The 16,729-nt window shown below is 42.1% G+C and overlaps 1 protein-coding gene across 5 annotated transcripts in view; it reads left to right on the top strand.

Moving 5' to 3' along the window:
- Positions 1–28: 28 nt before the first annotated feature.
- CARS2 (cysteinyl-tRNA synthetase 2, mitochondrial) overlaps positions 29–16,729 on the top strand; it is a 47,796-nt gene continuing 31,095 nt past the window's right edge. The window contains exons 1-6 of one of the 5 annotated variants that reach the window (XM_061626635.1): positions 29–1,950; positions 5,881–5,997; positions 9,231–9,281; positions 10,899–11,016; positions 13,306–13,377; positions 13,829–13,934. In XM_061626635.1, coding sequence (XP_061482619.1) covers positions 10,933–11,016; positions 13,306–13,377; positions 13,829–13,934 — 262 coding nt within the window. In that variant the 5' untranslated portion in view covers positions 29–1,950; positions 5,881–5,997; positions 9,231–9,281; positions 10,899–10,932. Of the gene's footprint in view, positions 1,951–5,880; positions 5,998–7,089; positions 7,714–7,756; positions 8,318–9,230; positions 9,282–10,898; positions 11,017–13,305; positions 13,378–13,828; positions 13,935–16,729 lie in introns of those variants that run through there. The other 4 variants (XM_061626636.1, XM_061626634.1, XM_061626633.1 and 1 more) reach the window with 4 other exon arrangements.

Raw genomic sequence — 16,729 nt, 5'->3', positions numbered from 1 at the left:
CTCCCTCTCCCCCACTCACTACTCGCGGAGAAGGAAGTGAGGCGGGGGTGGGGAGGCAGAGCGCGCGCTTCGTAGCCAGGTTGCTGCTGAGGTGCACGAGATCGGGGTGTTGTGTATGCATAGCAATAACACTTTTTTCTGATGTAGACGTGTCTTATGCGTGTGGGCTGGAACTGAAATATTGCTTACGACTTCCATTAACGCACACAAAAAGTAGGTAAATGATCAACCATGTCGATTCATTCGGGGCTGGCAACTTGGGCAGTGGATGAAACCTTTCAATGGAAGGCTTTCATGGGCGTAACAGAGAAAAAGAGGGAACGTGAGAAGTTGGTTGGCGGTGTTTACCTACGCTGCCTGCCCCGACATCAGCGACGGGTAGATTTGAAGGACCCGTCACGGCTTATGTACGTACTTAAAAAGGGATCAACATAAACTTCGAGGGCTGGCAGCCTGCAGCAAATAGACAAAATCCCTTCTTTCTCGCCTCTCACCCTGTCGGCCTCGGCAGCAAGCCCGGATTTCTGACAACACAAGAATCTACGGGTGTGGGTGTGTATGGGGGAGCGCGGGATGGTGATGCGTTGTACAAGGCATTGTATCCCTCCTCTTGCCATCTCCCTCAGTTTGCAGGACTTTTCTCACTTAAATGCAGATGATTTTTCCTTCCCTCCTTGAAACTAACTAACCGGAGCAACCGCATCAATAATTGTAATCCAGAAAAGACAGCATTGCTGCCCAATCAGGCTCAGTCTTGTGCACCACCCCTCCGCTTTGCTGTCCAATGGGAGACCTCAGATTATAACGCCGGAAGAGAGCAACAAGGAAGGATCGGTGCGTGCGCACACTTTATCCGTAGACGAGGAGAAAATGGAGGGTGCGAGGTGAAAATGTGAACTACATTTCCCTATAGCCCTTTTTTCTGCGACGCCGCATGCGCCTGGGTTGTGGCCATTGCAGACCGAGATGGGGGTATCCCCCACTACGTTTAAGGTTGGCTGATCTGAAAACCAAAGCACACTCAGCTGCAGAAAACAAAAGGAGGGGAGCGTGTGTGCAACAAGGTTACTACCTAGCCCAAGTGGAGAGAAGCACTGACTTGACAGTTATTTGCATATGTTAATTCATCCAGACGTATTTAAATACACTTCCCCACCCCTGTAGCCTAGCATTGAAGCTGATAATAATCATCCCTAAACAGCTGTGCTGGTTTAAAACTAGCATTGTGATTATATTGGAGTGCAGGAAAGTTGATTTCATGATGAGGAAACACTAGAAAAATGCGTGGGAGAGTTACCTGTTTGAAGAATCTTTCGTGGAACACGAAAACAGAGAGAGTTAAGTGGAAGAAAAAGGCCACCTTTGGGGTACTGTAGCTAAAAGTGGTAGCAGAGTGGCACAAATGTATTTCCAAAGGCTTCGAATGGTCTCTTTGAAATCTCAGGCCACTCTTGCCCACTAAGTATTTCAAGCGAAAAGTCAATAGATATGTTTTTTTAACACAGCTACGGAATCCACTGCAGGGTTTTGAGCACTTTTCGTAACCCGACCCCTTATAAAGTTGCTGGCACTATGAACTTAGCATTTTAAAGCACGCTGCAGCTTGGAACGCGCTATAGAAAAGAACGATTTTTTACAAGAAAAGAAAGCAAATGGGAACTTTTCGAACTTTGCTGCAAACACCTTTTTAATACATATGCAATAGGAAGTACAGCTCCGTCTTGGATTTTAAACATTAAAAGCACAAGAGTCTGAATGGTGCTATGAATACCGATTTATTGTGGTAAGTGGGATGGTGGTACTAGAATGCTCAGTTGGCGAGGAGTAACCCGGCAGGCAAGGAACAGTAGAAATCTCAAGAAAGGGAACATTAAAAACGGCCAGCTAGCCTTTGATCACTAAAGAGCGAGAGAGCATTAACCATTTACGGAGAATCTTCACTGACTACAGGTAAGAGGGAGAAAAACGCACCAGCTACTTCCACAGCACATTACTTATCTGAATAGCTAAGCTTCTAGAAATAGCTTTACCGAGTCCGTGGGGTGGGGAGGAGAAGTCTTCCTTAACAAGCAAGAATCTTTATTCTTTCCAGACGGCTCAGCTAAAAAACATGCACAACAATTTCCCTCAAGCTCTCTCAAAAGCGAGAGCCAGTGACTGTAACAATCAAAGGAGGAGGAAGAGGATGGGGGGAGAGAACCAGTCCTGAAGAAGGCACTCCTTTTATTCTGTCTTCTCTCCTTTGCGCTCTGTTTCCAAAAAGCGGGAGCTGGATTTGCTCTGACAGAAAAAAGCTCGTTTTCTCTCAATGCAGTTTCCCTCATCCGCTGCTGCTGTGCCGCTTAAGCCATGATCAAATAGTGAATCTCGGTGATGGCAGAAGGGGAGGAGCTTTCCGAAAAGACACGGTGCTTTGTTGTCTTCAGCATTTTTACTGTTTAGCATTAACCAAGGTCCCCTTCTCCTTTCTCTATTTTCTGGAGCAGGCAACAATGGCTATTACATCTAAAAAGCATAAAACACACACACATTCTGCCCCCCCAAATATCTGGAAGCTCATTGGTCATGAAAAGACTCTCTCACACACACACCCTTTATTCCTGGAGGCAGAAGCCTGTAATTTGTTAATTTTTCCTGCACCCTATCTTCTATAGGTTCTACCCTCCTGCATCATTTAGGTTGTTTTGCCAGGTATAAAGTTAAATAAACAAGATTTTCTAAGATGCTCAGTGCTCTAGTGTCTTTTAGAATTCAAGAGAAACTGTGGCTGCAAACCTAGACACTTACTGTTGAGCAAGCCCCATTGAACTCAGTGGGCTTTACTTCCAAGTAGACATGTATAGGCTTCTGCTATTCTTGTGTGGGACATAGCATCTCTGCTGCCTGATATGGTTTTATGGTGAGATCTTATGGGATAGGAAGATTTTTCTCAACTTGGGTATCATTTTGCCAGTCTGCATATGCAATTAGATCTGTTGATATCCCCTTAATTTAGCCCCATTCACTCCAGTGGAACTGAAATAATACTGTTGATTTAGACAAAAGATAAATATAATTTTTATTTTCTCTTAAGGTGTTTTATACATTACACTAAAAGTGATTTTTTTTGCACTACTTATGTCAAACACTATTTTAGCAAAATATAATAGACACAAGTAGAGAGATGTTATACAAAGATGAAGTTACAGGACTGGATCCATACTAAAGCTGCAATCCAGTACATGTCTACTCAGAATTAAGCTCCATTGGGTTCCATGGGACTTACTCCCAGGTAAATGTGTGTTGAGTTGCAACCTAAATCTGCAAGTCCCATTGAACTCAATGGAACCTTAAAAGTTTTCCCTCCAATAATGTCAGTTTCACATGGGGTGGGAAAACCAGAAGGAATCAGAAGGAAATGGTAGAAGGATAACTGGGGCTATTTCCCAATCTGGTTGCAGAACAGTGGACACGTCTAAGTTGGCTGCTATTTTCGGGTGGGATTCAGTCACATACTGGCAAACTCAGGATAAGCAATTATAGTTGATTGAGAGATACTGTGCAACAAACCCACTTCCCTAAAAGACTGGACTTTTTGCAATAAGCGATGGGGAAATGCACTGGAAAGTGTAAGATAATACTTGTTTTGACACAATGTCACCTAACCTCCTCACAAACAAATCAGTATGAATGCTCAGTAAACAGGTCATCTGGAAGTGTCCAATATTGACCAATATCCAGGACAGGCCAGTGGGGGAGTGTCATCTCTTGCCATAAGATGGAAGAAATGTAGTGGCATTAAAAGTAAGCATAAGTTGTGAACAGTGGTAATGCTCATTAAATGAACAGGGAGAATATTCCATAGTAGTGACTAAATGCATTATAAAATGTACATGCAATGTTGGCATATTATCAAATTCAATTGAATATAAAATGCCTAGACTGTGCCCTTTAAAAAATTGCAGTGCTGTTGGGAGATGCAGATTTTAATAGCTCGGTGGGGATGGAGTAGCGTAAAATCTCAACTTGAAGAAGAGTTGCCAAGAACATTTGATTGGCAGCCCACTTCATATTTGACATGCTGAAGGAAAGAGCCTACTACCAAACAGCCATGGGCAAGACAAAGGATAAAGAGATTTTAAGGCTATTTTGCATGTTAGAGGCCAAGACAAACACTTTTTGCAGTGTGATCCATTTCTGTACATGTTTCCACAGAAGTATGTCCCACTGAGTTCAGTAGTGCTTACTTCTTAGTAAATATGTCTTGAAGTGAGCCTTAATAGGACCCACAAAGAGTCAACATAGATTGTGTTATGTTGATATCCATCTACAGGATTAAATGATTACAAAATGCTCAGCTAGAGTTCTGGGGACACAAAATAGATGGAAGTGGTACTCCTCTCCACAATCTTCATCCAAACTCTTGGATGAAACAGGTTATCTTGACCCATTCCAGTCTGGGTTCAGGCCTGGTTATCAGACTGAATTGGCCTTGGTCACCCTGATGGATGACCTTTATCGGGAGAAGGACAGGGGGAGTGCAACCCTGTTCCTCTTACTTGATCTCTCAGCTGCTTTTGATACCATTGACCATGGTATCCTTCTGGGCCGACTTGGTGAGATGGGTATTGGAGGCACTGTTTTACAGTGGTTCTGATCCTATCTCCAAGGTCGTTTTCAGAGAATAGCATTGGGTGATTGTTTTGGCCCCCTGGCAGTTGTGCTGTGGGGTACCGCAGGGTACCAACTTGTCCCCCGTGCTGTTTAACATCTATGTGAAGCCCTTGGGAGAGGTCATCAGGAGATTTGGGGCAAGGTGGCAGCAGTAGGTGGATGATACCCAGCTCTATTTCTCTGTAACATCTGAATTGGGTAAAGCCATGCAAGCCCTGGACTGCTGCCTGGACTCGGTGGTGGGCTGGATGAGGGCCAATAAACTGACTCTCAATCCTAAGAAGACAGAGGAGCTGTAGGTTGGTGGTTCCTGAGTTCACATAATTGGTCAGTTGCCTGCTTTGGATGGGGTTGTACTCCCTCTGAAAGAGCAGGTCCATAGTCTGGGGGTGCTCCTGGATCCATCTTTGTCACTAGAGGCCCAGGTGACCTCAGTGGCTAGGAGTGCCTTTTACCAGCTTCAGCTGGTAAGACAGCTGCAGCCGTTTCTGGACCAGGATAGCCTGACCACTGTTGTCCATGCACTGGTAACCTCCAGGTAGGATTACTGTAATGTGCTCTATGTGGGGCTGCCCTTGAGGTTGGTCTGGAAGCTGCAGGGTATCACCAACATGTCACCCTGCTGCTGAAAGAACTGCACTGGCTGCCCATTTGCTACTGGGCCAAGTTCAAGGTTCTCGTTTTGGTGTACAAAGTCCTATACAGCTTGTGACCAGGATACCTGAAAGAGTGTCTTATCCCTTATATACCCAGTCGATCACTGTGCTCTGCAGGTGAGGGCCTCCTGCAGATAACATCTCACCAGCAGGTCCATCCTGCACAACATGGGAAACGGACCTTTAGTGTGGTGGCACCTACCCTGTGGAATTCCCTCCCCTTAAATATTAGGCAGGTGCCATCTCTGTTATTTTTTCAGCACCTATTGAAGTCCTTCCTCTTTCAACAAGCCTTTTATGTTGAGACTTTATCCAAGACTGCATCTGTGTTGGAATTGCTTTTTAATATTTTTTAAAAACAATGTTTTTAACCTTTTTTTCTTTTTAAAGATGTCTTCAAAGCTTTTAAAAAATATTTTTAAAGATGTTTTGTTTTAATGTATTTTAAAGTCTGTTTTTATGATGTTTGGGAGGAAGGGCGGGATCTAAATCAAATAATAAATAAATATCTTCCATTGATAATATATTCTGGATAGGCTACCCCACTGACAGCAATCATCCTTCTTTGCAGATCTTCTTCTAACAGACAAACAGGATAGATGTAGAATACTAATAATCAAGAAATGTTTAGGCATTTATAAGAGTCCTGTTAATTGTTCTCCTGTAACTATGAATACAAGACAATACAGTAAGTATACAGTAATCAAATATGTTTCTCATATTTATTCCCCCCCACACCTATTTTGTAGGGTAATAGATTAAAAAAGTAACAAGATCTCAGAACGCCCTGTTTCCTCTTAATAGTTTAGTGTGTGATTTTCAGTCAATTGTAGGCCTGAAATGAAATGGAAATACACTGACTTATGGCTACCCTATTAATAGGGTTTTCATGGTAAGTGGTATTCAGAGGGGGTTTACCATTGCCTCCCTTTGAGGCTAGTCCTCCCCTGCTGGCTAGGCCTGCTCAACTTGCCACAGCTGCACAAGCCAGCCCCTTCCTTGTCTGCAACTGCCAGCTGGGGGGCAACTGGGCTCCTTGGGACCATGCAGCTTGCCCATGGCTGCACAGGTGGCAAGGCACGTAACCCCTGAGCCACTCAATGGGGGAGTGATCTTTAGCTGGCCCTTTACACCCAGGAGTCACGAGCAGGTACATATTTGAACTCACAGACTCTGGACTCCTAGCCAGGCTCTCCTCCCCACTGTGCTATACCAGCTGTGCTAAAATCAATGGTTGTCACCTGCACTTGGAGTTCTCCTGATGTTTAAGTTTACAGCCTTCAAGTCGATTCCAACTTATGACGACCCTATGAATAGGGTTTTCATGGTAAGTGGTATTCAGAGGTGGTTTACCATTGTCTTCCTCTGAGGCTGAGAGGCAGTGACTGGCCGAAGGTCACCCAGTGAGCTTGATGGCTTTGTGGGGATTCGAACCCAGGTCATAGTCCAACACCTTAACCGCTACACCATTCAGCCTTAATTAGATCTATTCCACCGACTTCAAAAGGGATCAGAAAAGAAAATCTGCATTCCTAAGCATCCTCTATCAGAAATTCGGTCGGAAGCTGTATTTCAAGTAAGGTCGTGGTATTTTCAAGGTTAGTGGAATCTTGGATGCAAGGGAGTTGGAAGAAGTGATAAGGGAAAGAAAATTGCAAAAGCTGTTGTAGCCGAGGCATTATTTTACCAGCATTGGAAGGGCTCGACTGCCTTCTCACTCACTCCGCCTTTTTCTCCAAAGCTTAGACAAGAAGTAACGAAAGCTCCTCCTTTTCCTGCTGGTTTCTGGCTGTAGCTGTTACTGTCCGCTGTAGCCGTACAGGCGGCCACAATTGTTCATACAGCCCGAGAGGGCTGTGCACATTTCTCTTCCTCTTCCGAGTGGCTCCGGCCCTATAGCGCCTTCCTCTTTCCGAAAAGAGGAGAGATCTGCTGCGGTTATGTCGTTCTTGTAGCATAGCCATGAGGGCTGCAGCGTCTGTGCGTTGCTGGCTCGGGTACAACAAACCGCTGGTTTAAGAGAAGCCATTTCTGAAAGCAAGAAGAACAGGCGAACTGGGCTCTTCCCACCACAAAGAAGCATGTTTCGCGCCCTGTTCCGTCCCTGGGGCGGCAATGGCTGTTGCGTTGGAGCAGTAGTAGCCGCGGCTGTCTCCTCCTCGCGGTGTCTGGGTCTAAGGCGGTACGGAAGACTGGCCCGCCTTTTAGCTGGCGGAGGTGCTTTTGCTGCCGAAGGGAAGCGATTGCTGGGCGAAGCTTCCCGGAGGGAAAGATGCTCTGGTAGTCCAGAGCTCGGGACGAAGTGGATCAAGCCCACAGGCTGGGACACTGGCATCCAGACCTACAACAGCCTGAGCAGAAGGAAAGAGCCTCTCATATTGGGAAACGCGGATGTGGTGACTTGGTAGAATATTTTAAAAAATTGTCCTCGTGTATGGGGTCCTGAGATGTTTTAATTTAATTTTTTTCTCCTGGCCGGACTCCTGCACCTCCATGGCCAGCCGTAATATTGACCGGTGTGATTCTTTCCTAGCAGTGGAGATTCAGTAAAGGGGCAAAGCCTCACCTGTTAAGTTTCTGCATATGGCACAGCTTGTTAAAAACTGAGGAGCCCTGCCAGAGTGGGAAAAATCTAGCAATACAGTACGAGGCTGATGAAATATTAAAAACCATCAAGAGTAACAGCACAAATCATGCCTTCTTGATGTGGAAGTGAGTCCTGCAGAGTTGGGTGGGACTTACAAGAAAGTGTGTATTGGATTCCAGGCTAGGAGCTAAACTTGTGGTGTAGAACACTTTTTATGAAATGTTGCTCAATAATCTTTCTCAGGACCACATGTAGCCTTATGCTAGGCATGGTTTGGCAAAAAGTTGGAACCATAGCATAAATACTAGATACAGACTCAGGATCAAGTTGGGGAACAATTTCTCAGATGATATTCAAGTAGAGAGAAGACTGAAGCAGAATCAAGAACTGGAACACTGAACGGAACAAGTGTGACTGCAAGGTTGGTGAAATGTAGGGCCACATTCACCCCAAACATTTATTCCACTTCAAACCGTTGTGACTTCCTCCAAAGTATCTTGGGAATTGTAGTCTGTGAAGGATGCTGACAGTTGGTAGGAGACTCCTATTCTCACAGAGCTACAATGGTTTAACTGTCATTTCCTCTCCCTAGGGAATCTCTGAGAATTGTGGCTCTGTGAGGCAGGTAGGGGTCTCCTAACAATTCTCAGCACCCTTCACAAACTACAGTCTTCAGGATTCTTTGGGGAAAGTCACAACTGTTCAAAATGGAATAATAGTGGAATAAATGTCTGGGGTGAATGTGGCCTGGTGTCGCGTATTTCTTGGAAACAAGGGAAGGCGGAAAACTGAATGGCAGGAAGCTTTAGGCAAACAAGCCAGAGTATTGATTTGGGGCAGTAGCAGGGAGACCTGGGAAGGAACAAATCTAAATAAGCCCTGCATCCATTTCAGGAACTTTGTATTGTTTGCTTATGAAAGAAACTGATTTGAAAAAAAATCTTTCCTAATGAGTCTAAAGTGGACTCTGAATTCAAAGGTCATATACTTCTAATAGGTTTGGTTCTCCCACCCCCATGTCCCTTGACACAGCCCCTTTACTAATTGGCCATCCTGAGATTTTCAACCAAAAAGGCTCAACTTGGTCTTAATGAGGGTTGTGAGACTCAGTTAAGGTGCTTAATGTGTCTGATATTTCCCAAATGTCTTCCTCCTGGAAGTGCCCTTAGCAAAGTTGACTGCAGAGTCGTATCAGATTTGTTTTCATGTCCATTTGTCAATCGGAGTAGTAGTTGATGTGCATTTAAAAACTATCCATATCATTATGTAACAGTGCAACCAATATCTTGAATACTTCTGTGATTTTTCTCAATAGAGCTTAATTTTATTTACAGGTATAGCTGCGGACCTACTGTATATGACAGTGCCCATCTTGGGCATGCTTGGTGAGTCTTTTAAGTTTTACAGTTTTATTTATTTTTACTGAAATTTGTACCACACCAGCCACCTTAGATATAGTCTCCTGATGTGTAGATATAGATACTTGTTATGAGTATTTTACCACTGACGAACTCATATTACTCAAAATAAGCTGTTATTTCAGCAGAGAGCAGGAATTAGCCAAGTGCAAATTATTAGGTCCCTGCAGAATTAGAAGGAAGTATAGTTAAATGCACCCAAGTGAGACATGGAAGAAAAGATAGGAAAATAGTCAGTCTGGTGAGGAAGGAATTCCTTTCTCAGATCCAAAATACAGCGGATCACTTTGTACTTCACCCTTTGGTCAGGGTCAATTTTTTTTCTGCCCCCCCCAGCAAAAAATAATCTTAGCTCTAGCATGTCTAACATAAAACTATCCCATTTCATATCCAGTTGAGGCCACCACTGATGCTTAGGGCAAGAAGACCGAAGCAAGCATATCCATCATTTTTCTTTCCTAAGCCCAGTAAGGTGATATTAGAATATGATTATCTGGTATGTTTGTGCTCTGCTCTTCCTTTAAGGAGATCAGAGTAGTGTCTTATCCTCACAACAACCCTGTAACTCATGTTGGTCTAACAGACAGTGACTTGACTAAGGCTACCCATTGGGCTTCATTGCCGAGTTGGGATTTGAATCTGGATTTCTCGCATCCAGACACCATACTCTAGCCCATCCTATCCCAACTTGGTGCCCTCCAGGTATTTTGGACTACAATTCTTGTGGAGTTCATGGCTTTAGACTTTTTAAGTTGTGGCCTTTATGTCCTGTGCTTCAACTGGCATAGGCTATCAAGCTGAAACCATTTTAACACGAAGAACTACGTTACTTAATTAATAGGGACTGATAATAGTGACCAAAATGTTTGAAAAATTAACTTCAAAATATAACGTTCACTGCAACCCAGAACTCACATTTTTGTAGCTAGAGATTATGAATTTTGACTTTTTTAATTATCATGACATATCATTTACAAATTGATAAAATGTTCAGAATTTTTTTTAAAAATACGCAGTACCTGCTAGCAAGGTTGTCAGAGCTAATTCCCAAGCTAATTTCAGCAAAAATAAGTCAGCCAAGTAGATCCAGTTGACAGAGAATACCAAGATCAGGTACAATGTCAGCATACACCAGCAAACTATGTGTCATTACACATTAAATATTAAATATTAAAATTAAATATTGTCAGCAAATGATTGCACTTGAGAAGTATATGAATTATGCACATTCTTGTACTTGTCAAAGCTCAAGCTGTCCAGAAACCTCTATAAAATGCAGGTTAACATGTGCAACTTCTCCTATGTGGTCTGATCTACTGTACTACTTAAAGCCAAAAGCATGTAAAAAGAAAAATAGAAATGTTATAAACATTTTAAGCTAAGAAGAGGCTCTACAAAAGCTGTTTAAATGTTACTCCCTGCCCTCCGTATACACACATTGCTTCATATGCAGTGAAATCAAGATGAGAATTTGTGCTTGCATGCGACCTAAAAAAAATTATGACATTCACAGCATTTTTTTATTCTCTTTATTTTTTCACATCGTCTCATCACAATGCACATGCTTTCCCCCTTCTCTTTCAGCTCCTATGTTAGATTTGATATAATTAGAAGAATAATGACAAAAGTATTTGGAAAGGAAGTAGTCATGGTGATGGGAATTACAGATGTAGATGACAAAATAATTAAAAGAGCCAGTGAGGTAAGTGTATAGTTCAGCTTGCACTTCAATTTCATAAACCAGTGGACTTTATAAATGTGCTCCTGTTTTATTATACTATTTGCATTATAAACAGTCTAGGCAGCAAAATAAAACTGGTCCTGCTTGACTTACATGTGAGATCTAAATTTGGAACGCTTGGGAGATTTACAGGGTTCGTTTTGTCTCTCTCTCCTCATCTCTTTATTGATGAAAAATTCTGCTAGGCCAGGGCCAAACAACAGAGAGGCTTCTCTTAATTACAGTTAGGAAATCTATCCTTAGCCTGTCCTTTTGTAGTAAATTTCTCTCTCAAGTATTACAGATATGGCAGCGTTAGCTGTGATAAAGGAAATAAAGCTCTGGATGGGAATTCCTCTGAAGGAGCAGGTATGTGGTTTGAGGGTTCTCCTAGATCCATCACTGTCACTAGAGGCCCAGGTGACTGTAGTGGTTCAGAGCGTCCATTACCACCTTTGATTGGGGCACCAACTACTATTCTTCCTGAACAGAGACTGCCTTGTTACAGCAGTCTATATAGTTCTAACCTCATGATTAGACTTCCATAATATGCTGTATGCAGGGCTACCCCTGCTGCTGGTTTAGAAGCTGCAGCAAGTGCAAAAATGCAGCTGCTAGGATGCTTAGTGGGAACCCAGCCTTACACATGTTACACCAGTGACTATTAGCTATTGAGCCAAGTGCAAGGTTTTGTTGTTGATATTTAAAGCCCTCCACAGCCTGGCACCAGGACACTTAGCAGACTGCCTCCCCCAATACAAATGAAGCCAGCCTTTCTAATCTTCAAAGGAGACACTGCTGGTTGCTCCATGACCTGCTGGTTGCCTTCTTGGTGATAGCAACCACCCTCTGGAGTATTCTCCCTTGGGTAATTCCTGAGGCAGACACAGTCATGACCTTTAAATGTCTCTTTAAAAGTCATATGTTTACCCAAACTTTTGTGGACTCTGACTTTCAATTTTTTGCCTTGAATCCTTCTCAATTTTTATTTGTGATACACAGTTGTGTTTTGTTTTTATCTTGTTTTTAGGAAATATTATTGAATAAGTTGTATTTTTATTGTTTTCATGTAAACTGCTTAGAGATTTTTTTATTATATTAAGCAGTATAGTTTTTTAAATAAATGACCAGGCTTGCCAGTTAATTGGGAATTCTTCAAACTGTGCTTGCATTTTAAAGGTGCTATTCCAGTATCTGTCACAGTTTACCAGATGCTCAAGTACCATCAAATTCTATTCTACCTAACTTAATGGGATACAATTAAACCAGTTCTATCAATGTAATTTAGTAAAAAAATGAACAAATTTCTGTTCTACTGTTTGTCATAATATATTGTCATTGGGCAGCTCAGTTTTTGTATGCAAAGAGTTTCTGAAACATTTAAATGCAGTAATTTAAGTTGTTGACATATGATGCCATACAAACTTGAGCTCTAAGTTTTCATCCATGCTTACATTTTTACTTGTTGTTCATAGCTGCTTTTCCAGATCTGAAGAGGTAGATGCAAAGTATTGGGCAATACTTTAAAAACAATAAGCTGCTTCCTCAACCTGGTGCTCTCCAGAAATGCTGGCTGGATTTGGTGGGAGTTGTAATCCAAAACAGCTAGAGAGCACTGTGTTGGGGAAGACTGTCCCAAACAATCACGGATCATGTAGGCATGGAATAAAGTCACAGAGGCGATTGGATTTGGTTATGTGATGACCCTCTCTCTGAACAGACTTTCTGGTGATGCTATGTAGGTAAACCAAGGGAAATCCTTCCAAATGGAAGCCCGCTTGCTTTTGTAGGCCTCACCCCAAAACAATAATCAAGACAAGGGAGGTGCGTTGAGGAGGGCATATATCCCTATAACAAATTTATCACCCTGTTGTGAACTGTGTATTCTTTTCTCTGAATGAAATGGGTAATAGTATTAAGCTTCTCAAGGAACTTCCTGGATTCTATGGATTTTTTTTTTTTTTTTGGTGTGACAATGGCTCAGGACTTGTCATTCCTTTTTATAATGATTGAGAGTATTTTAAATTTCATATATGAAATTCAAGCTAAATTTAGATGAAGGATGTTTCCATAAAAAATAGATCAGTTATCTATTCCCCCATTCCCTGTTCTTCTCTCTTGCAGCATGTAAGATTGTTTGCACTTCAGGCTAGCGGTTGATGAGGCTTCTTGGTTTTATCTTTGAATTCTTTTCTCTTTTTTTAGTTAGCTATTAGCTGACTGATCGCACACATTTCTGCATGATTTACCAGTGTGCTCCCTTTCTTACAGCTGGGTGTATCACCAGCATCTCTTGCCCATTTTTATGAGGAGGACTTTAAGCAAGACATGGCTGCTTTAAAGGTACAGGCAATTCAGCTGATATGCTTTAGTTATGAATGGAAAACACCTTTTGTTTGTTTAAAATGATGCTAAGTGATCATTTATTTATTATTTATTTATTACATTTATGTACCGCCCCATAGCCGAAGCTGTCTGGGCTGTTTACAACAATTAAAACATAAAAACAAATATACAAATTCAAAAACACATATTTTAAAGCCAATTAAAACACATGCTAAAATGCCTGGGAGAAGAGGAAAGTCTTGACCTGGCTCAGAAAAAGCTTCTCTGGCCTGTTGAGCTAATTTTCTATGCATATTCACATGTCTCAGTAACTTCAGTGGGACTTCCTACCAAGTTGGTATTCTTTTCAGGAGGTGTTATTCTGTTTATCTGGTGTCACTTAACCATGCTGCTGATAGTCCATTTAATACGTCTTTTAATCAAAGTAATTACTTTTTTAAATTTTAAGGTTCTTCCTCCTACAATATATATGAGAGTGACTGAAAATATTCCTCAGATCATTTCTTTTGTACAACAGATCATTATGAGTGGGCATGGTTATGCAACCTCAAAAGGTAAGTCTTCTGAACATTACAATTGGCTGTTAATGAGTGTAAAGACATTTTTTGTGCCTTGTTTTCATGTTGCTGTGAATAACCTGGTCCAACTATTAAATAGCAAATGCAAAATTAATGTAACTATTAAATTTTAGCCAGTGTAGTGGTTAGAGTGGTAGATTAGGAGCTGGGAGACAAGGGTTCAAATTCCCACTCAGCCGAGAAATGCACTAAGTGACCTTGAGCCAGTCATGATCTTTCTGTGTAACCTACCTCACAAAATTGTAGTGAAGATAAAATGAAGGGAGAAGAATAATGTACGCTTGAACTCCATGGAGGAAAGATGGGATATAAATGTACTAAATGTACTCCATATATTAAGTAGTGCCCCCTTCGTGATAGGTTTATAGAGTTCTTGACAGACTGTATTGAAGGAAGGCAATGAGGGGGTAGCACAGCCCACATTGCTAAATGAGGGCCCACCCAACTCCTTCTTTCACCACCTTCTGCACTGTGCTGCCCTCTCTGTCTAGGTACATACCCATCTGATTTACTGCTTCTCCTCTTGCTATTGTTCCTGCCTGAAACCTGGCCAGGGCTTAATGTTGAAGTGTGTGCGTTGTTGCGTGAAACAGCATACGTTACGTTGGAGTTAAGTTGAGCAAGAAGCTTCACAGATCCATTAGATCAGGTTAAGAGTCTTTTATTAAGACATTATGGCTTAAGGCTTTAAGATCCCCCCCTAGGAGAGAAGTTCTCAGTTCAAAGACATTACACAGAAGACTCAGCTCAACACAGATAGCTGCTAGAACTCTCCCAGTCTATCTTGATGTTGCCATGACAACGGCCTTGACTTTCCGTTCCCAGACTGGACAAAGACATAACTTCTCTTAGCTATAGATTTCCACACTTTCAGACTTGATGGAAAAAAAACACTCAGTGACAGTATAGTTCAATGGTCAACAATCTCCCCTTTTTCCCATCACATCTGTAATTCATTACAACAATAACAATAATACATTTCTACAATACACCTTGCAATACAGTTTACATTTCAGTACAGTTCAGAACATCTCTGTACATTTAGCTAACACTTTATTCAATCAAACTTTGGCTGAACACAAGTCAAATATAACGTTTCAGGATCCATTTCAACCAGTTTGTGCATTCCAGGACTGGTCACCACCCCCACTGTGAATCTTTCAGGCGGTTTCCCTATGTTTGATCTCTGTGAACGTCTCAAAGGCACTAGAGCTTCTGCTCTCTCAACCCCCCTATCTGTGCTTGTGCTTGGCACAGCCTGCGCAGGAGATTCCATTTCCTCAGCCTTACGTTTCTTTGATCTACGTTTCCCACAAATGATTTCATTTAACGCATCCCTGAGTGGAATTTGTGTGCCCTCCACCTTTATGTCTAGATTTGGCTTAAATGATTGTGCTTGTGTGTCATCTGACCCTGTAAGAACAACTGTTTCCCTTTGATCCCAAGGTTTTTCTGAGACTTTAATGCTTCTGCTCAGAATTAACTGCTGTGTTTCTGGACACCAAACTCTGAAATATGCATTCTGAAATCCCAAAACAAAACCTTGCTGTGCCCTCGGTGCAAGCTTGCCCCTCCTTTTTCCCTGTGGAATGTGGATCCAGCATCTTGCCCCGAATTTTTGAATGTGTTGTATTTTCGGTTTTCTGCCAGTGATTTTCTCATAAGGAGACATTCCAAGTGCACTGTGTAATACCCTGTTGTGAATATAATTCGCATAAAGAATTGCTTCTGCCCAGAAAGAATTCCCTAAACTGCAATCCATTAACATGGCTCTCATTGCTTCCTGAAGCATCCTGTTTTTTCTCTCTGCAGTTCCATTGGAAAATGGGCTGTATGGAGCAGTGACATTCTGTTTTATTCCCTTACTCTCAAGGAAGTCACTCAATGTTTTATTCGTGAATTCCCCCCCGGTCCGAGCGTATAGCCCCCACTGTGGTGCCATGTTGAGTTTTGATTCTCTTAATGAACAGTTTCAGCTTTTGCTCAGCTTCACTTTTATGCTTCAGCAAATAAACATTAGTGTATCTTGAAAAATCATCCACCAGTACCATGAAGAATCTCGCACCTCCTCGTGAAGCATTTATTGGCCCTGATAAATCAACATGAATTAGCTGGTAGGGAGCTGTTGTGGTTCTTTCAGCCTCCCGGTTAATTGGTGCAATACTCATTTTAGCTTTATGACAAGAATCACAATCCATTAACTGTCCACAATCCTTCAACTTCATGTTTTCACTATGCATTGGGGTTTTCTTAATCGTGTCAAGGTTTGCATGCCCCAGCCTTAGATGCCATTCATGGACGCAGCCCTGATGTACCTGTGCCTCAGCGTTTAACACAGCACACCCTGTTTGACTGCTCTTTATTACAAACTGTGAATCATTAAGGCTTCCCTGCAAACACACTTGATCTCCCCTCATTACATAACATTTGTCTTTGTGGAACAATACAGAAAAATCACAACTCACCAGTTTTCTGACTGACAATATGTTATGAGCCAATTCTGGAACAAACAAACATTCTGACATTATTCCAAGTTTATTAAATCTCACCAGACCTCGAGCCTCCACATTCTTCTGCGATCCATCCGCTAGTAAAACAAAGTCCTGCACATCTTCTGAAGTATAAAACAAACTTCTGTCTGTGATTAATATATGGCTCGCCCCGCTGTCAACAATCCAGTCAACAGGTCCTAAATCTTGAGACTTCTGTTTACAAACAAAGTTCACACTGCCCTGCTTCAAGCCTCCGTCCCTGGAGTTTCGCTTGACTGC

This window comes from Rhineura floridana, chromosome 5 (assembly GCF_030035675.1).
Source record: "Rhineura floridana isolate rRhiFlo1 chromosome 5, rRhiFlo1.hap2, whole genome shotgun sequence".
NCBI classification, from domain to species: domain Eukaryota; kingdom Metazoa; phylum Chordata; class Lepidosauria; order Squamata; family Rhineuridae; genus Rhineura; species Rhineura floridana.
Note: the sequence above shows the minus strand (reverse complement) of the source record. Positions and strands in the feature narration are given on the sequence as shown.